The 21,393-nt window shown below is 43.8% G+C and overlaps 1 protein-coding gene across 1 annotated transcript in view; it reads right to left on the bottom strand.

The window, feature by feature from the left end:
• Positions 1 to 21,393, bottom strand: part of ITPR3 (inositol 1,4,5-trisphosphate receptor type 3) — a 141,492-nt gene that overhangs the window by 71,437 nt on the left and 48,662 nt on the right. The window contains 8 exon segments of the mRNA XM_032217856.1: positions 431 to 573; positions 1,526 to 1,570; positions 2,959 to 3,054; positions 4,361 to 4,507; positions 5,671 to 5,754; positions 5,879 to 5,977; positions 6,421 to 6,579; positions 15,215 to 15,301. Coding sequence (XP_032073747.1) covers positions 431 to 573; positions 1,526 to 1,570; positions 2,959 to 3,054; positions 4,361 to 4,507; positions 5,671 to 5,754; positions 5,879 to 5,977; positions 6,421 to 6,579; positions 15,215 to 15,301 — 860 coding nt within the window.

Here is a 21,393-nt window from a genome sequence, read left to right as displayed (position 1 = left end):
TCATTCATTTCTGCCTAATGTATCAGAACACGGAAGCTGATCATACATGCACGGAAGATAAGGAGATGGCATAAAAAGGTAGATAAATGATTAGAAAAACTAAAATTGAATCTACCCTGAATCCATTTATAGAAAGTGGTCAAACAAGACAATATTAGGCCCAAAAGAAATTGAAATGATGCAAAAAAATTTCCATTATTCCTCTTCAAAAGTATTTTTCCAGGACTACTGTAAAACATTAAGAGGGAAGGAGACCCTTTTTCAAGATATTGTAAGCATTCATTTAAATTATATCTCTTCCTGCTCTACACTATTGAAGTGCCAACCCACTCTTCCCCTCCCCCCCAAAAAAACCATGTTTCTCTAAATTGTGCTTATTGTCTCTGTTCCTATTTAGAAAAAATACAGTATTCTAGATGAAGCCACTTACCGGGGGACAAAGGAATCAGTCTTTTGCAGTGTAGTGGGATCCAGTTCAAAAAGGGATGCTATATCATTACCATGAGGCACAGCTACAAGCCGGTACTTGATCTTTTCCCCTGTGAATCTCCGACTAACACGATTGGTTCCTGCCTGCCACAAGATAAGGAGATTTTAGTTCTGTTAGCAGGACCACACAAGTCCATGCCCACCACAATGACCAACACTGTGTCATGGAACCTTTGAGGGGAGTTTCCAAATTCTCCAGCCTTGTTTAGAAATACTCATTTTCTCTATTGCTTAAATAATTACAACTTCTAGTTTCTTTTTTTAACAAGCACTAAATCTAGTATATAGTTAGTAGATGAACTGGAACTCCAATCAACATAGAAAACATGTATTAAGATAATTAAGTCAACTCATTTTAAGAGCATAAAAACGTATAATACCCTTAATGAAGAAATTGTTAATATAGGGTATTCCAACACTATATTCCAAGGTCCTTACAAATAAGTAATATCCACCTTAAAAATGGTGTTCAATTGTTTACAAAAAAGCTGATTTGGCATTGTCCAAAACACATTTCAACAATGTGAAAGATTTTTCCTGCTAACACATTCAGATCAAATTGTGACATCAAATGATGTTTTAATTTTAAATATTGCCAGTGAATAGGTAGAGGTAAAGGTTCCCCCCGCACTTGCGTGCTAGTCATTTCCAGCTCTAGGAGCAGTGCTCATTTCCGTTTCAAAGCCGAAGAACTAGCACTGTCTGAAGACGTCTCCGTGGTCATGTGGCCAGCATGACTAAATGCCGAAGGCGCAGGGAACGCTGTTACCTTCCCACCAAAGTGACCCCTATTTTTCTACTTGCATTTTTACATGCTTCCAAACTGACGGTTGGCAGAAGCTGGGACAAGTAACGCGAGCTCACTCCGTTACGCGGCATCAGGGATTCGAACCACTGAACTGCTGACCTTCTGATCGACAAGCTCAGAGTCTTAGCTACTGAGCCACTGTGTCACCTGCGCCAGTGCATATTTAGACAATTCAATATAATAACTTGATTGGTAGTACACAAGTATGAATGACTCAAGCGATCTTACCGAGGGTTTCAACTCTCCTGCCTCTCCTTTATAGCCAGGGTTTTCCTAAGAAGAAAGAATATCAGGATAGAAAAAAGAACTAAAATCAATTGATCTTGAAATTCTAAAAAGCAGCCTACCTAACTTATTTTTTTCTCTGAAACTGGAACTAAAGATCTGAATTAATAGATGATTCAGGTGATAGGAATATCTTCTTTTCCCTTTCTAACTTCCATTTAGAACTGATGTAATATGCTGAGAACATCTGGCAACTAGTACAAATGGTTGCTGGAGAAGTTCTACTATGCTCAAAACTAAAATGGCTTCAGTTAAACCTCCGTGCCTCAAATCTGATTGCTTATAGTTTTCACAACACAAGAAAGTAAATTGATATAGACCTTATGCTTCTCATCAAACCTGAGCTTGAACACAAAACTGAATGCTTCCCCAATGTTCTTCGTGAAAAAAAAAAAAAAAAACTAGGGCATGAAACAAGAACCTTTGTGTGAGTGGATGTATCATAGCATATGTTGATAGTTTAGTAGCACATGCTACAGAATATGATTTTAGTCATATTCAGTGGAACTTTCCTAATAGATACAGAGAGTGTGACAGGAACATACCCATTCATACTTTAAGAAAGATCTGTATATGAACTTCTTCTGTCTCTGTCTTAACAATACTTAAAGGAGAATTAAAGTAATTTCTCTCTATATGTATTCCATAATGCATTATTCATATTTTATAATTCAATAAAACAACTTGGAGGAAAATAATTTATCTACCCCCCCCCCAAAATTAAATGGAAATTTAGCCAGAAAATCAACTTTATCTAAGGAAATCTGTTGCACTGCTTTAGAATCAAAGTAGTGGCAATCAGCCGGCAGCTGTTCACATTTCTGAATCTAGTCTGATTATTATGTCTTTCAGAGACTGATACCATCTTCTCTCAAGGAGAAATTTATCAGCTGATGGATTCAATCAGCCTTCCTTTTCCTTGTTAAATGTCAAAAGCCAAGACAGGCAAGGGACACACATATTAATGGTTATTGAATTAGTCCCAAGACCATGTAACTCATTTAGTAATTGGGCTTGATGGTGAATAGATTATCTCTTGTTAAAAGATGTGTAAAGTCCAAATGCAAGCAATTCTATTTACCATCTTGCAAATCTGTCCAGGTTGTGATCAATTTCCTTTGAGAGCCAGAATAGAAAACAGTGGAACAGTGGAACAGTGCAACTGGACAATATTACAAAAATGCTATTTCACCCCACCAGTTTGGCATTTGTTATTATCTATGATGTGGAATGTGTCCTGGAGAACATTGGAAAGTCAGTTTCTGATATTTTTGAAACAGTGAAAATGTATTCATATCCATTGTTTCATGGGAACTGATAGCACAGTCTTACTGTGTATATGCATCTAAAACTGCTATAACGGCTATTCTTTTCACCTCTGCTGCTAAGTAATTCCCAGTGGCAAGATGTTTGAAACGATATAAACCATTCCAGTGTCCAGCTCCACTTCGGCAAGGATCATGATGGACTACCTGGAAAAAAAAATCAGGAAAAAAAATAAATGGTATCTGTAAGTTTTATCCAATGATGTAGCAGTGTCAAGCTGCAATGACAGCAAAAATGAAATATGCATGCAATGACATATAAATGCAAACCTTATATGCCTATATATAAATGTCAGGTAGCACACAACAATATCAAGTGTCATCAATTTGCTTTGTCCTGCAGACATCCATTACCAAAGTTGGTTGCCAACACACAAATAGTGAGTCCGAGGTTAGGAGAGCATGAGTTAATGCTTGCACTACTGTTACTGCTTTTATTATTGTTGTTGCTATCAGGGTCATCTAAATAGCCTCAGAATGCAATGCCACTCTACACAGAAATTCCACTTTCACTATTCTATCATAAGCTAAATTTGGGGCCAGGAAATCTATATCCACATAAATATGTTGGTTTCACCACACAAACAAATATGAGCTGTCGTGGCACAGTGGTTACAATGCAGTACAGCAGGCTATTTCTGCTGACTGCCAGCTGCCATAAGTTTGGCAGTTCAAATCTCACCGGTTCAAGATTGACTCAGTCTTCCATCCTTCCAAGGTTGGTAAAATTAGGATGCAGATTGTTGGGGGCCATATGCTGACTCTATAAACCACTTAGAGAGGACTGTAAAGCACTATGAAGCAGTATATACGGTAAGTCTAAGTGCACTCAGATTACATCAATACTCAAGGAATGCTGAAACAGGGAGTTGTGTTGTGGCCTGCCAGTGGCCAGTAGAGCCAGACAGTGAGGAGGTTGGGGAGGAATATGGGGGTTGAGGAAAGCTCTGTGTTGGAGGCAGAGAGGGAGTTATATAGCAATGAGGCAAAAGAATAGCTGGAGCCTGTTCCCAGTGTGCGCATGTGCAGAGCTGCCAGAAGGCAAGAACAACTAAGAAAGCAGGGGAGACTTAAGAGTAAAGCTACACCTTTGCTGCCCCCCCCCCATAGGAAACAAAAGAGGAACAAACGGGGAGTGGGCTTTTGCAGGAAACAATTCGTTCATTCAGTCATTTCAAGAGTGGAAAGTTCTGTTTGTGACTATAAGAGACTCTGTGCCAAGGTTTGCCTTGCCCTGCATTTGGAAGATAGTTATCTGGCAGCGCTCCAAACGAGATAAGGTGTATGTGGATAAACATTCCTCTGAAAGACTGTTTGCTAAGGCTTGATGACTGTGAATGAAAGGAATTCACAGTCATGTAAATAAAATAGTTTTTGCCAGGACCAAGACTTTGCCTCTTGCTTTCTAAGGAAACCTGGGTCAGAACAAGTTGTGGGTTAGCCTAACACTCACCTCAACTTCCCAGAGTGCATTGGAACTTGTAGCCGATGTTGCCGATTGCCTCAAGGTAGTTCGAAGGAAAACATGGAGCTTGCTTTTGTATTCATCGCAAGTGAGAAATTTCTCCTGTTCTGCATGAAACAATCTAACAACATCACCCTATTTGAAAAAAGAAATACAAATTTCCATATACAGGTAGTCCTCGACTTACAACTGTTCACTTAGTGTCTGTTCAAAGTTACAACGGCACTGAAAAAAGTGACTTATGACCATTTTTCAGACTTATGACTGTTGCAGCATCCCCAAGGTCATGTGATTTACATTCAGATGCTGACAACTGACTCACGTTTATGACACTTGCAGTGTCCCTGGGTCTTGTGATCCTGTTTGGCAACTTTCCTGACAAGCAAAGTCAACAGGGAAACCAGATTCTCTTAACAATCGGGTTACTAATGTAACAACTGCAGTGATTCGCTTAACAAATGTGGAAAGAAAAGTCGTAAAATGGAGCAAAACTCACTTAATAAATTTCTCACTTAGCAACATAAATTTCAGGTTCAACTATGGTCATAAGTCAAGGACTCCCTGTACAAGCATTTATATGAGATAACCAAATAACATGATTTTTTTAAATAAAGGAATAATTTAGTGTTAGGAATCATAACAACAGCAGTGTGAACACATTGGACATATACCTCTGCATACTAGGAAACAGAATAATGAAATTATGGGACAGGTTGTTAGGCATGTCAATTTTAATATGATAAAAGAGAAAAACAACTAGGAAATTGAAATTGAGGCTAAACTAATAGAACATATTTGGTGTTTGTCTTCACCCTGCCACTTTTGTCTTAATCAAAAGCGGATTTGGGTTTGGCTAGTGAGTCTAAGGAAAAGAAGAATTAGGGGCAACATGATAGCAGTATTCCAGTATTGAAAGGCTGCCACAAAGAAAAGAGGGTCAAATTATTCTACAAAGCACCAGAGGCCAGGACAAGAAACCATAGATGAAAACTAATCAAGTAACCTGGAATTAAGGAGAAACTTCCTAACAGGGAGGATAACTAATTAGTGGAACAGCTTGCCTTCAGAAATTATGGGCACTCCATTACTGGAGAATTTTAAGAAGGCACTAGACAATCACTTATCTGAAATAGTAAAGATTCTCCTCCTTGAGGAGAGGGCTGGACTAGAAGACCCCCAACATCCCTTCCAGCTCTATTCCATTCTAAAGCTTAAAGTTTGGTTTACATGCACAACAAAGCAACAAACTAAAAGTTACATGCATAACAATTAAATATGGAGATGCACACACTTATTACCCCTTTAAGCACTTCTTCCATATGGTCCCGAAATTTCATAAACAAGTTGATTTTCCAGCTGGTGTTGCAATTGACAGAATTCACCTAAGAAAAGAAGAAATTCCAAAATGATATGCCCTAAAATAAATCTCAAATAATGACTGAACTTCTACTATAATTTTCTACGCCTTCCCCAAACCAACATTTCACTTCTTCCAGTTTCTGATACCTCTTTGCATCCAGGATTATCAGCAAGTTCATAGTTGCTAGCATGTAGTGGCTGCCCAGCATTCACAGGATTCAAAATTACTTTGTCTCCAACAACTACCTGAGAAAGGATCATATAATATTTTTAATTGTTTTAATTGTTTTATAATTTTAGAACTGCAAGCCACCCAGAGTTACTTGGTTGAGTTGGGCAGCTATAGAGAATGAATGAATGAATGAATGAATGAATGAATGAATGAGACTCTACATCCTTTTACTATCAGCTTGGCATAATATCTTCCAATGGGTTCCTTCCCCTAATAGATTTAAGTACAAGAAATGTGGGAATTTCAGTGATATCAGGGTTGTGACCAAAAATTCATCATGAAGGTCCCATCACAGATTCCTTGAGAAACTAAGAAATTAAAATCAACTTGATACCCCTTTCTAGGTTTCTTTGTCTAAAGTGAAATCCAGACCAGTAGGAAGTAGAGAAACCTAAAATAATCCCTATTTATAAACCCAAGAGAGATCTATGGGGAGGAATCACATTATTATACTCACGTTATCTCCATTGCTCCTCAGTTTCCAGAAGGGTTGGATAAAGAGCCAGGATCCTTCATTGCCTGTGGCATCAAGAGTTACCCTCATGGCATTCTTCTCTAGTAAAGCAGGGAGGCGCTTGTTTACAGTCAGATACTTATTACTCTTCATGTGGAGAAGCTGAAAAAATAAACAGTGGAAAAGCAACAATGGATCAATGACAGCTCCATGTAAACAGGAGACAATAGATGTGTTGGAAAGAGGAGCTGGTGAATGGACTGGCTCATCAGAATTCCACTCCAGAGCAAAGAGGGGCCAGGATCGCCCATAACTGCTCTATATGGAGACTCCTCATAAGGAGGCTATAAGCCAGCAATCTCCGGTGCATTTCAGATCTCTTGGAGCCAGGGGAGTCATATCACCTAAGCAAAGGTTCAGTGCCTTCAAATGGACACTGGATTTGCCTAGATCCCCTCTTAACCATCTTAGGAAATTGCTTGTGAATTCATTTTTTGACATTGAGAATCTTTAGAAGGGCAAGTTTCATCATACTGGATGAGTTTCCTTCTATCCTTGAGGATAAATTTTATGGAAGTCTTAGGGTTTTAAAAAGATATATATATATATATATATATATATATATATATATATATATATATATATATATATATACATACATACATACATACATACATACATACATACATACATACATATATATATATATATATATATATATATATATATAAAATACCAACAGGGTGACTGAAATGTTGATTTTGGAAAATTGTAAATGGATTAAGGGCCCAGACAGACTTAACAGAGTATTTCCTGTGGGTTGTTTAAAATTTTACAATGAAGATTTTGTGGACTACTTTAATCAAGGTTAAATATATATGAGAGTCCAAGCAATGGGTTAGTCTGGTTGCCCTGAAACTGAGGAATCTTTTTCCTTGGCCACGCCTCTGGTGCTCCTCAATGCCAGATTTTTGACGAGTTCTGGAACCAGTGAAGGCTGAAGGTGTGATGATGCAGTAGAAGGAAGTGTGAGTTGATTTGATGGTTCCGAATCCCTGGATCCAAAGGACCAGGGCAGGTTGGATTCTCCCGCAGTGCACAGAAAAGGATCCTTCAGGTAAGCCAAAGGTCATTTTCCTGTGCACTGCTTGGAGAGTCCAAGCAATGGGCCATACCCAAGTTTGTCACTAGGGCGGGAAAAAGGTCTGTCCTGGGATTCGGTAGTGGAAACAACCCCCTGGAGAACCTACCTGCTGAACGATGCCTCAGTTGAGGCAAACATGTCCAATTTATAGTTTCTGACAAAGGGCAATGGGGATGACCACGTAGCCATCTGCAAATGTCATCTATGATAGCCTGGGTTGCCCAGGCCACGGTGGTGGTGGAGGCGCTTCTTGTAGAGTGAGCGGTTATGTGTCTAGGTACTGCCCTGGTCTGGTGTTCATATGCATCTGCAATGCACGCTCTCAGCCACCTGCTGATAGTAGAAGATGTTACTTTCTTTCCCATGGACCCTGGCTGGAATGACACAAAGAGGGCCCTCTGATCTGCAAAAATCTACTGTCCATTTGATGTATGTCCGTAGGGCCCGTCTGACATCCAGTGTGTGCCAGACACGTTCCCTTGGGTGTCTGAGGAGCAGGAAAAAGTTTGGTAAAATTACCTCTTGCACCCTCTGGAACCAGATGTTAATTTTTGGGATGAAGGGAGTGTCGAGGCGCAGTACAACTTTGTCCGGATGGATGATACAAAGGTCCTCTCAGACTGATAAGGCCACCAATTCTGATATTCGCTTTGCAGATGTTATTGCAACAAGAAAAACTGTCTTAAGAGTGAGGTGTCGAAGAGAAGATGTGCGAAGAGGCTCGAAGGGAGCTGAAGTGAGAGCCTGTAGGACCACAGTTAACTGCCAGGTCGGGTACCAGTGGACTACCGGAGGGCTAGTTGGAGGCGCCCTTGAGGAAGCACTGAACCTTTGGCATCCTGCTGAGGGGCTGGGCTGGAGCCCCAGACCAAACGGTGGATAATGCAGCTACCTGGAGCTGGAGGGTATTAGGAGCGAGCCCCTTGTCGAGGGCCTCCTGGAGAAAGTCCAATATGCAAGAGACAGGTGTGGTGACCGGGTCAAGTTGAAGATTATCCCACCACTTGGCAAAGGTGGACCACATAGAATCGTAAATTCTGGTCATTGAAGGTTGTCTGGATGCCTGGATGGTACCTATCACCTCTTCCAACAGACCGTCCCTCCTCAGGAGGTACCCCTCAAGTGCCAGATGGCCAACTGAAGCCACTGGGGGTCCGGGTGGACAATGTCCCCTGGCTGTGGGAGACCTGGCCCTGAGGGATCCGCCATGGGCTGGAAACTGACAAGCTGATGAGGTCGACGTACCAGGACCACCAAGGCCAGTGACCTGTGACCAGCAGTACATCTGCCTTCTCCGAGATGATTTTGCGGATCACCTGTGGTAGAAGTGGGAGTGGCAGGAAGGTATACAACAGTTCTTGAGGCCACCTTCAGAGGAGGGCATCTTTTCCCTCTGCTCCCGGCGAGTGGAAGCGGGAGAAGAACCGTTGGAGTTGCGTGTTCTCGTGGGTGTCAAACAGGTCGACCACAAGAGTGCCGAACCTGCGAGACAATGGGAGGAACAGGGCCAGGCTCAATCGCCACTGCATTATCTATGGACGTCCTGCTCAACCAGTCCGTCTGAGTGTTGTCCACTCTCGAGATGTGGTCGGAGTGGATGGATTCGACGTAACGCTCCACCCACCTGCCCAGGGCCTCTGTCTCTGCTATGAGTTTCCTGAACCTTGTGCCACCCTGCCGATTTATGTGTGCCGTGGTGGCCACATTGTCCGTTATCAAGAGCACGTCGTGATGTAGAATGTCCTGTTGAAAATGATGCAGGGCGAGTCTTGTGGCCTGCAGCACTAGGAAATTGATGTTACAAGCCGCTTCGGCTGGAGACCACTTGCCCTGAGTTACGCAATGTCCCATGTGTGCACCCCAGCTGTCTGTTGTTATGACTACTCTCACAGGTTCCTTGAACAGATGTCCCTTCAGTATGCTGCTGATTGTCACCACCTGAGGGACCTCTTCATGGTCAGAGGAAGATGAACCTTCATGGAAGAGTTGCTTCTGTTGGCTATCTGATGGGGTAGGAGGAGCCACTGCAACTCCCGGGAATGGAGCCATGCCCAGGGAACAACCGGGATGCACGAGATCATCTTCCCTAACAATTGCAAGAGGAGCAGCACAGGGACCTGCCTCAACCCCTGAACTTTGCGGACTAGGAAGAGTAAGCTGTCTATCCTGTCCTGGGAAAGGAACACCCTGCAGTTGGAGGTGTCTATCACCGCCCCCAGGTGGAGAAGTTTGGTAATTGGGGTGAGATGGCTTTTTCCAGGTTCAAGGAAAACCTGTGGTTCCGGAGGGACCTCATGGTAATATGGAGATCCCGCAAAGCCTGTTTCCTGGACGACTACTGGATGAGGATGTCGTCCAGGTAACATTGGAACCTTACGGGTCTGCGCCTGAAGTGCGCTCCGACTACTGACAGATTTTTTGTGAAGGTCCTGGGCACCGACGACAGGCTGAATGGTAGGGCCCTGTATTGATAGTGTCGGTCGGTGTAGAAGAACCGCAGGAAATTTCGGTGTGGTGGCTGAATTGGGATATGTAGATAAGCCTCCTTTCGGTTGATAGATGTCTACAGGGGCCGTGAGATGACAGTTGAAGCCATCCCCCAATGGGAGGAGATCCTTGCTGGTAACATGGATTTGCAGAAGGGCCTGCTGGAGGCCCTGCCGCGGTTGGATCTGTGGAAGTTGAACTGCTGCCTACCCCTGTCCTGAAAGGACTGTCTATCCTGGGACCTGTCCGATGACTCACCAGCAGGCCAGTTGGTGGAGGAGGAGCCTGAGGAGTCATTTGAACAAAAGGACGGCCTCCTGAAATAGGGAGTGGACTTACGGTCCTGCTTCTTGGTCAAGGTAGATAGTATTTTTCGCTTATCCTTGGATTTGATCAGAAAATGGTCTAAGACCTCTCCAAAAGTTTTGTCCCCTTGAAGGGGGCGGAAGCCAACTTCCACTTGGGCTTCTGGTCCACCTGGCAGTGATGAAGCCAAACAAGGCGGCGAGATGTCACATTGGAGGCTGACACTCTAAAGGCAAACCTTGTTGCGCTAAGGGAGGCATCAGCCGAGTACTGCACCGCAACAATAATTTTTGTTATATCCTGGTGTAGACGAGTGTCTCCCACTGAAAGCTTTGCCTGAAGTTCGCATAGCCAAATGACTGAAACCCTATTGAAAAAGGATGCGGAGGAAGATGCCTTAATGTCCCAGGCCACCACCAGATGGGTCTTATGGCACGCCTTCTCCGCTTTCTTGTCTTCTGCCTTGAAGCCTTCCATGAGGTTGGCAGGAAGGACAGAATTTGAGGTGAGGGCCACTATAGGAGGGTCTACAGAAGGTAGGACCAAAACGTCCTCTAGAGCTGATTCTACTGAATAAAGCTTCTTGTCCCCACCACTGGGAGCAGCCAGGGAACCAGGTTGGACCCATTGAGGCTGAACGACATCCATGAAGAGACTAGGGACCGGAACGAGGTCCTGCTGTGGAGCCTGTACTTTAAACATGTTGTCATTAGGATTAGCCGGGGTGGAATCCGAAGATCCCTGACTGGACTAGGGCTTGGTACCCACTTGGGTGGTGTTCTTAGTCTTATGCAAGATGGACTTAAACAAACTAGGTTTAAAGAGGCCGGAGAAGGCAGGGGCATCCGGGGAAGGTCTTTGTCCTCCGAAAGTTCCTCCTCCAAGTCTTCCAAGACGGAGACCTCGCTGAGCGTAGAAGATTCCAGAGAAGGATGGCAGACCTGTTGGCTGATGGCGGTCTCCTCCTGTCTGGGCCCAGCTGAAGTTGGTTTATCTGGCAATTGGTTCCTCTTTTGAAGCCTCTCGGCTATGCCCTGGGAGATGGTGCAGGAGATAACCACTTGCATGTGGGTAGATAACTTGGGTTCCTGAGCTGCTATGTTGTCAGACCTGCCCCTGTTTCTGGAGGAGGAGGGACCCTGTTGGACAAAGGATGACTCCGTAAGTTCCCCAGGAATGGGCCTCATGTGAGTAGGCCCTAACTCAGATATTGAAGAAGGAGTAGGGGAACCTGGATCTTCCAGGGACCTATCTGGCAATAAATCTTGGGACTCCACCTCCTCATCGATAACACACAAGGGATCCCCCCTTGAAGGTGGGCTGGGTCAACTCAAGTAGTGGGCTGTGGAACCTCCTTTGCTGCCGGGCGCTGGGCCTTCTTGAACTGTTTCTCGAGGGCCCGCATCCCTGTCCGACGCCGCGGATGATGTTGGGTAGGGATGACTATCCTGACTGGCCACCCTGCCCTTCCTTACCCTCTTGCCCTTGCCTGAGGATGTTCCCCGGCTAGGGGCTTGGGAGGGTCCTGATCTACTATCAAGGGAGGCAGATGTTCCTGGCTGCTCCATAGCAAGTAGCATGAGCTTCAGCCAAGTGGACCAAGGCAAGTAGGATCAGGCAAGATGGAGACTCAGGTGGCTGGCTCTGGAGCAGTTGGTGTTGAAGTGAGAGGCACTGATGATGATCTGAGAGCAGTTAATAGAACAGTGTCAATTAGGAAAAGGCTGGGGGTCTGGCAAGAGTCCAATGGAAAGCCAACCACTGAAGAGGAGGCATGGTGGAGGAAATGCAGCTGCAGCTGCAAGACGTTGCAGATAAGGCAGAGAGGGCCACTGGAACTAAAACCACAGCCCTCCCTGTGCTAGTGTCTGACCGCCAGGTGACTAAGACACCAGTGCCGCCTGAGGAGTCTTTGTGGGTGGCAGTGGCCCTGCCAGAGCCCCAAAAAGGGCCAACTAACCACCCGGCGGCTATCTGCTGAAGCGGGGATGAGTGATAGGGGGCCGTTGGAAAGGGTGTGAAAAAAAGCCCTTCCAAAATGGCCACCGCTCCAGAGCGAGGGTGGAGAAGAGGAGAAATGGCAGCCACAAGTTGTAAAATGGTCGCGCACCTCTCCGTGACCAGGTGCGCCTTCCCGAAGGCAAGTTAGATTAAAGTGCTTGCTTCCAGCAGCCACCAGGAGCCTTGCCGCCCTGCCACACTTTTAAATGATCTGGCAGCTCTCCGTTGCCGTCCTAAAGTGCGTGGCAAGCGGAGCACCCCCCACATCCACCCCTACCTCCGAGTCTCTCTGGAAGCCTACAAACTCAAATTCAAGGAGAAAAAACAAAAAAGATATAAAACACAAGGTCTAAACTAGAAGGGAACAACTATAGAAAAACAAGGAAAAAGAAATAATAGGTAAGGGAATGGAGAATCCAAGCCTGAATTAAATTAAAATCTGGAGCTCACAAAAACAATCCCTAAACAGGCCAGACTGAGGAAAAAATCTGGCATTGAGGAGCACCAGGAGGCGTGGCCAAGGAAAAAGATTCCTCAGTCCTAGGGCAACCAGACTAATTTAACCCACTGCTTGGACTCTCCAAGCAGTGCACAGGAAAATATATAAGTTATTATTACTGTTTGCTCTTAATAGACATTTGCTGATTAGCACTGAGTGACAAGATTGTATAATTTGTCTATTGATAAGAGATAAGATATGTTTTATTGAAATATAAGAGAAGTTGTTTGTACTTGTCTGAAGTGGGAAGGAGTCATTTCTTTATATATTGTTTTACTTTGTCATTTTTTTCTCTACCACTTTTTATTTTTCATATTCTTACTTTGTATTAGTTTTTTATCTTTTCATCTATAAACTTTAATAAACATTATTATTACCCTGTTTCCTTGAAAATAAGACCTCCGCGGATAATAAACCCAATCGGGTTTTTGAGTGCATGCACTAAAATAAGCCCTCCCCCCAAAATATTGCAACACAGCAGCAGCCATGAGGTGACCACACTTGCCACCTCCTGCGCCTCAAAAATAATAAGACCTCCCCAAAAATAAGGCCAAGTGCTTATTTGGGGAGTCAAAAGAAAATAAAACCTTGTCTTATTTTCAGGGAAAGACGTTGTTGTCATTATTGTTATTTATTATATAAAAAAAGAAAAATAAACATTTATCTACTTTGAATCATTCATGGCCCATATTAATATAAACAGCCAGAGAGAAAAATTAAGACTACATTCTACAACTACAGAGTATAGAGGATGACCTTGAGAGAGGGGGGAGGGGAGACTTGTTACCAAGATAACAAATAGAAGAACATGGCTTAAGCCCATATATGAAGAGAGAAAATGCTGCTTCTTGGTTTGGTCTATCCTGTAGGATGATCAACAATCACAGTGAATAGGAAACATTTTATTTTATAAAGTACATGTTTTCAGTAGGCAAATTATCTCCATCTTCAACTTCTTCTCTATTTGAAGCTCCTTACAGCTTCATCTCAAATCCCCCTTGGTAAAAATCAGAAGCATGATATAAATTCTCTCTCAAACATCAAACTAAGTTGTTTGATGGGAATAGATAATAGGCATATTCATTACAAAGTCCTTTGATTGCAGTTCAAGTTAATGCTTTGTAATATACCTAATGATTAATCTGAAGCCATTCCCTATGTATATTGTATCAGTCAGTTTGTTCCAAAGTAGATCATTTTTTCTAGTGAGAATATCATAATAGGGTAAAGTTTCTTTGCTTGTGCATGTATTTATTTAGTTAATAATTTAGTTACTTATTTATTTATAAAATTTATTGGCCGCCACTTAATATGAAAACTGAGATCAAGAAAGCAATGAGATTATCTGATATCATCCAATCTTATGGCTGCTAAATATAAAGAATGGGTGGGAGGGAGGGAGTTCTCTTTACTACATCAGTTAAGATAATATTCCATGTTGGTGTGCTGGAAGGATTGATCCATGAAACTTGTTTTACACCCACAAACAGAGGGAAGGAGGGGGAGGGAGAGGGAGAGATTGATTGTTTGTTTGGTTGATTGATTGATTAATTGATTGTAGGAGATGACCAGGCTAAGCTCAAGGGAGGAATCAAATGCATTATAAGTCACGAGTTCCTGTGCACCTGCAAGATATCTTAATCCAGCTCACCTTGAATGTCTTTCTTATCTCCTGTTCATTTCACTTGACCATCAGTTTGTCAGAATTGTGTAGAGAGCTTAAGCTTGCAATAAATATTTATATTCATCTGAATCTCCTGATTTCCCCAACATTTGACACAGCTGTAATTTTATGCTATCATTGTCAATTTTGCAAGCAGCAATAATATTAGGACACCTAAATTTGGGGCCACCATTATAGAGGGTGATAAAAGGCTATTTCTTCTTTCAATTTTCTCCAAATTGGGAAATGCATAAGGTAAGAAACAATTTAATTTCTGATACACCAAAATGTCTTGAGTCAATTCCAGTTTAATAGTGACAATTAAATTCTCTGACCAAGAAACTAGACTTAGTGCATGTTAGTCACAACCCATATCCATTCTTCCATTTCTTTTCATAATGATATATACTTTGTAACAAAGGTAAATGATAATGATAGGTAATATAAAAGTCACTTTCATAAACAGGCATTCCAAAGAGATTCACCCTTTTCCAATCTGGTAGGCTTCAATTTCCTGAATTCTCCAACCAGCTTAGATATTGTTAAGAATGTGGCTGTTGTAGTCCAGATAACTAAATGTCTGCCAGATTTGAGAAAGCTGTTCTAGGTAAACATAAATTTGGGTCTAAACTTAAGGAACGTGGAGATTTAAACTGGTGACTGGGTAATGGGCCAAGCGAAAAACTATATTACGTACCTGTATGACACTTCCATATTTCACTACATCTCCATGCACCTTCTTGTTCTCTGTTTCATTTTGCTTCTGTTCCATCTGAGCTGCATGCTGTTGAGAAATATAAAACACAGCAAAATGAATCCAATTGATGAATTCTGTAAAATATGAATCCTGTAAGAGGATGGAAAACATTTGTTAGAAGTGAATCAAGAGTCAAATAGAGGCTGGGGGTCCATATATTTTGCCTCGTCATGATGGAGTTTGTTGAATTTGGGTTTAGAAGGTTATGCAGATAGCAATTATGATTTGTAAATTATAGTTAATGGTTTTCTGAAAGTCATTTGACTTCAACAGGTTATATAAGCTAATAAAATTCCAGTAAAGCATTATCTGTGTTTCTAGGTTTTTTTTTTAATCTATACACACTCTGCATACAATTTCTTGAAGATATCAAGAAAAAAACTGTTAAAAGTTCACAATTAGAAATGGGTTATTCTTTTTTTTAAAAAATTACTGAATGCAGCAAGAAAAAGAGAAGCTGCCTTTAGAGTCTCCCCAGCTGAACAGCACACATTATATCTCTGCTGGCAAGCTGCACTGTATGCTAGGTCCAATTCAAGGTGTTGATTTTGACTTTTAAAGCTATACATATCATAGGGCTGGTTATTTGGGGGCACAATTACATCTGCTCATCCGATCAGAGCTGATAGAAAAATTACAGGCCCCTTCTGCTAAGGAGTAAGATCTGGGCCCAGAAAACGAGCCTTTTCAGCTTTGGAATCTCATCTGCTTCTGAAATGAGATTGACTTCATCCCAATTAATTTTCCAGAAATCCCTCAAACCTCATTTATGTTATCAGGTCTAGGGAATCAGTGGAACCAGTGCATTCCTGGACCTTTAGACTTTGGACCTCCATTGTTATATCTTCTAAGAACGAGATATACTATCTACATACCCCCGTATCCCACGGTTGGTGCACAGCTACCTGAACTGCACTTTTAACAGCTGCGTAATCTTTCTTTTTTCCTCTCTTTTTCTTTCTTCTCTTTCTTTCTTTCTTTTGTATGGGATATGCATGAGATATGCATGTGATTGAGTGAATGATCCCACTTTTTATTACCTATTATTGTTGTATTTTTTGTGTTTTAATTACTACGTGGGGATTGTTTGGGTGAACGGATAAGTGTGCTTGATTCGGAGGACCTGTCGAGGAACGCGGGGGTCGTTGGGGTGGTTGGGGGAATTACGGACACGGGAGTGGGCCGGAGCATTACGGTCGTAACAGGAAGGGGCAGGTATGGCGGGGACTTTAGGGCTGGCCATTACCGGGGAAGGAGGGCTCGCTACATTACAGAGATCCCTCCTTCCGGCCCTATGAGTCCCACTCCAAGGCCAGATGGCATGAGTAATCAGGGCCCTGGTCTCAGGCTGTTGTCGCTAAATGCCAGGTCTGTAGTTCACAAGGTTCCTCTCGCCCGGGACCTAATTTTAGACGAGAGGGCAGACCTGGCATGTATTACAGAAATCTGGCTGGGCCCGGAGGGAGGAGTCCCCCTGGTAGAAATGTGCCCAGAGGGTTTTCAGGTGCTCCATCAGCCGAGAGCTCAGAGAAGGGGTGGGGGTGTGGCCATTGTTATCCGAGAGTCTCTAGTACCTCGTAGGATCCCTGCTCCGGAGCTTGTCGGGTGTGAGTCCCTGCTGATGAAGTTAGACCTCAAGGGTCAAGTGGGCCTGCTGTTAACGTACCTGCCTCCCAACAGCATTGCAGCAGCCCTCCCCTCGCTCCTCGAGTCGGTAGCCGAGCTGGCAATTGAGTTCCCCGGGCTTATGGTTCTGGGGGATTTCAATTTGCCTTCGCTCGGTGAACACTCTGATGGAGCGCAGGAGTTCATGGCTTCCATGACAGCCATGGGCTTAACCCAAGTAATTCGGGGCCCAACCCACTCAGCGGGTCACATGCTCGACCTCGTATTTCTTTCGGAGCAGTGGACTTGTGATCTTGGTCTGAGGGGTAGTGAGATCGTACCCCTGTCGTGGTCAGACCACTACCTACTGAGGCTTGACTTTCGGAGACCAAACCCCCACTGTAGGGAGGAGGAACCGACCAGGTGGTTCTGCCCCAGGCGACTTATGGACCCTCTGGGATTCCAGACGGAGCTTGGGGTTATCCCTGATACCCTTGCCCGCAGTCTGGCGGAGACTCTGGTTGCTGCCTGGAACTCGGCAGCGACGGAGTCTCTTAACCGGATTGCGCCTCTACGGCCGCTCCGAGGCAGTGGATCCAGGAGGGCCCCTTGGTTTACTGAGGAACTCCGGGAGATGAAGCGCCGAAAGAGACGCCTAGAGCACCAATGGAGATCCAGTAAATCCGAATCGAACCGAGCACTTTTAACATCCTGCATCAGAGAGTACATCCGGGCAATCAGGACGTCAAAAAGAACTTACATTGCCACTCTGATTGCTTCCGCTGAGTCACGCCCAGCCGCCCTGTTCAGGATAACCCGTTCCCTCCTAAATAGGAGAGATACGGGTGATCCTTTGCAGGGCAGGGCTGAGGACTACGTCCAGTTTCTCGCGGATAAAGTTGCTCGGTTTCGGGCGGACCTGGATTCCAATCCTGCAGAACCAGCCGAGGCACTAAGGGATAATCTGGTAGGTCATCGCTGGACTGATTTTCAAGCTGTTACCCCTGAGGACGTGGACAAGGCCATGAGAGCTGTAGGTGCCTCCACATGCGTGCTGGACCCGTGTCCCTCCTGGCTGGTTGTTAACAGCAGAGAGGTGACACGGGGCTGGATCCAGGCGGTTGTTGCCGCCTCCCTTCGGGAGGGGGTCTTTCCCCCCGCTTTAAAGGCGGCGGTGGTGAGACCCCTCCTGAAGAAACCATCTCTGGATCCAGCCGTTTTAAACAACTATCATCCAGTCTCCAACCTCCCCTTTGTGGGGAAGGTTGTTGAGAAGGTGGTGGCCTTTCAGTTCCAGCGGTCCTTGGAGGAAGCCAGTTATCTTGATCCATTCCAGTCTGGCTACAGGCCTGGCTACAGCACAGAAACCGCTTTGGTCGCATTGACCGATGATCTCTGGAGAACCAGGGATGGAGGCCATGCCTCCATCCTGGTACTCCTTGACCTCTCTGCGGCTTTCGATACCATCGACCATGGTATCCTTCTGCGACGACTGCGGGAGGTGGGGGTGGGAGGCACTGTTTTACGGTGGTTCTCCTCTTACCTCTCGGACAGGTCGCATCGGGGTTAGTCGGAGGGCAGAGATCGACCCCTAGGCCCCTAACATATGGGGTGCCGCAGGGTTCGGTCCTGTCCCCCCTATTTTTTAATATCTACATGAAACCGCTGGGCGAGATCATTCGGCGGCACGGGATAAAATACCACCAGTATGCGGACGATACACAGTTGTATCTGTCCGCCCCGTGCCAACTCAATGAAGCGATGGACGTGATGAGCCAGGGCCTTGAGGCTGTTAGAGACTGGATGGGGGTTAACAAGCTTGTACTCAATCCAGATAAGACCGAGTGGCTGCTGTGCTTCCCTCCCACTAATTGGCCAAGTGTACCATCTCTCAGGCTGGGGGGTCAAATACTATGTCCCTCAGATAGGGTCCGCAACTTGGGAGTCCTCCTGGACCCACAGCTGACTTTTGAACACCATTTGTCAGCTGTGACCAGGGGGGCATTTGCCCAGGTTCGCCTGGTGCACCAGTTGCGTCCCTACCTGAACCGGGAGGCTCTCACAACAGTCACTCGTGCCCTTGTGACCTCTAGGCTGGAGTACTGCAATGTGCTCTACATGGGGCTGCCCTTGAAGAGTATTCGGCGACTTCAGCTGGTCCAGAATGCAGCCGCGCGAGCGATCGTGGGTGCACCTCGTTTCACCCACGTAACACTTATCCTCCGCGAGCTGCACTGGCTGCCTGTTGATCTCCGGGTGCGCTTCAAGGTGCTAGTTGTCACCTATAAAGCCCTCCATGGTATTGGATCTGGGTACTTGAGAGACCGCCTACTGCCAATTACCTCCACTAGGCCAATAAGATCCCATAGATTAGGCCTCCTCCGAATTCCATCAGCCGGTCAATGCCGACTGGCAACTACCCGGAGGAGAGCCTTCTCGGTGGCTGCTCCGACCCTATGGAACGAACTCCCCGTGGAGATTCGTACCCTCACCACCCTCCGGACCTTCCGCATAGCCCTTAAAACCTGGCTTTCCCGACAGGCCTGGGGCTAAAGACTTCAACCCCGCCCGAATAGTATGATTGTTGCACTTTTAACGATGTATTGTCTTCATGTGTGTAACTTGTTTTGTCCTTCCCTCCCCGTGAATTGTGAGCCGCCCTGAGTCCCCTCAGGGAAAAGGGCAGCATACAAATAAAGTATATTCTATTCTATTCTATTCCTGAGGTAGCTCCATTGAGGTTAATATCTGCTGATCTCTCTTTCCCTGGATTTGCTAATTGTTTTTTATATTACTATTTTATAGTAGTCCTCGATTTACAACAGTTCATTTAGTGATCGTTCAAAGTTGCAACAGCACTGAAAAAGTAGCTTTTTCACAATTTTTCACATTTACAATTGCTGCAGCATCCCCATGATCACATGATCAAAATTCAGATGCTTGCCCACTGATTCATATTTATGACAGTCGCAGTGGCCCACAGTCATGTAATCCCCTTTTGCATTTTTCTGACAAGAAAAGTCAATAGGGAAGCCAAATTGACTTAACAGCCTTGCTACTAACTTAACAACTGTAGTGATTCACTTAACAACTGTGGGAGAAAGGTCATAAAATGGGACAAAATTCACTTAATAACTATCTCACTTAGCAACAGAAATTTGGGGCTCAATTGTCTCCTAAATGGGCTCATACGTCAAGGATTACCTGTATTGTATGTAGTTGTTATTTGGTGGAATGGGCAGTCATACAAAAAGAAAGAAAAAGAAAGAAAGAAAGAAAGGAAGGAAGGAAGGAAGGAAGGAAGAAAGAAAGAAAGAAAGAAAGAAAGAAAGAAAGAAAGAAAGAAAGAAAGAAAGAAAGAAAGAAAGAAAGAAAGAAAGAAAGAAAGAAAGAAAGAAAGAAATTCTTCACAGGAGTCCACTTGGGAAATTCCTGGGCTAGAATCAAATCTGGGCTCTACTATCAGAAGGGCTTCTGGGTTACAGCAGGAGTTACAATTGAAAAGGCACTCCTAATTCAGGAGCAAAGAATCTTTTTCAGATGCAGGTCTTCTCTGAAAGCCATTGAAGGCATGTTGGTAGATATGAAGAAGCTATCAAGTAGGCAAGGCTGAAAGTGTCTGTTCCTTTACTGCATGTGACAATGGAGCAGATAGGATAGGATAGAAGCTGACGCATTTTGCCTTGCAGATGTTAAACATGTCCACTTCAATCTTTATTTTTGGATGGAGGAGGAATATAGTATTAACAAACATGAATTATTTTTCCACCAAATTTCCTCAGATGGAGGGTACATGGGCTACAGATTGCAGGTGGCTCACACTTGCCCTGATTACTTAAGCACTTTTTAAAAAAAAAATCAATTATATTTAACACCTATATATGCCTATGAAATAAGCAGCATATGAAAGAAAAAGATACTTCATAGTTTCATGTACTACATAATTTCATCATTCTAACACCAAGATTACATGCTTGTTCCAATTTATTTTATCTTTACATATAAAAGCAGGACAGGTCCATAGACATGCATCAAACTACATTATTAATGATTGAATTATTATTTTTTTAATTGGGCATTAGCTCTACTATTAATAGCTGCTTAAATTGGGTTCTAGAAATGCTAGATCTTTAGAAACATATTAGTGAAGAAAAGCAGGAGAGAATGAGGCCATTGCTTTCATAAACTGTGAATATGTTTTTCACATCTAGCTCTTTTTCCTCCCCTCGATACCTGAAGTGATAAAAGTGGAAGTAAAGAAGAAGCTCTTTCTCAAAAAATAAAAGCTAAAACTTCAGAAGTCCATCAAATATAGAAGGACATAAGGCCACTGCTTTCAAGAGCTGTGAATATGTTTTTTCACATCTAGCTCTTTTAAATAAAAGCTAAATGTTTCCCAAGTCCATAAAAATTACCAAGGTATTCAGACAGAACCATGCATGGCTTATTTCCATAGAAATCATCTATCTCAATCACATACTTATAATGAAGGAGGTTCATTTCTCATGTGTGTG

The sequence above is a fragment of the Thamnophis elegans genome, chromosome 5 (genome assembly GCF_009769535.1).
Source record: "Thamnophis elegans isolate rThaEle1 chromosome 5, rThaEle1.pri, whole genome shotgun sequence".
Lineage (NCBI taxonomy): Eukaryota > Metazoa > Chordata > Lepidosauria > Squamata > Colubridae > Thamnophis > Thamnophis elegans.
This window is presented reverse-complemented; position numbering and strand designations above follow the sequence as displayed.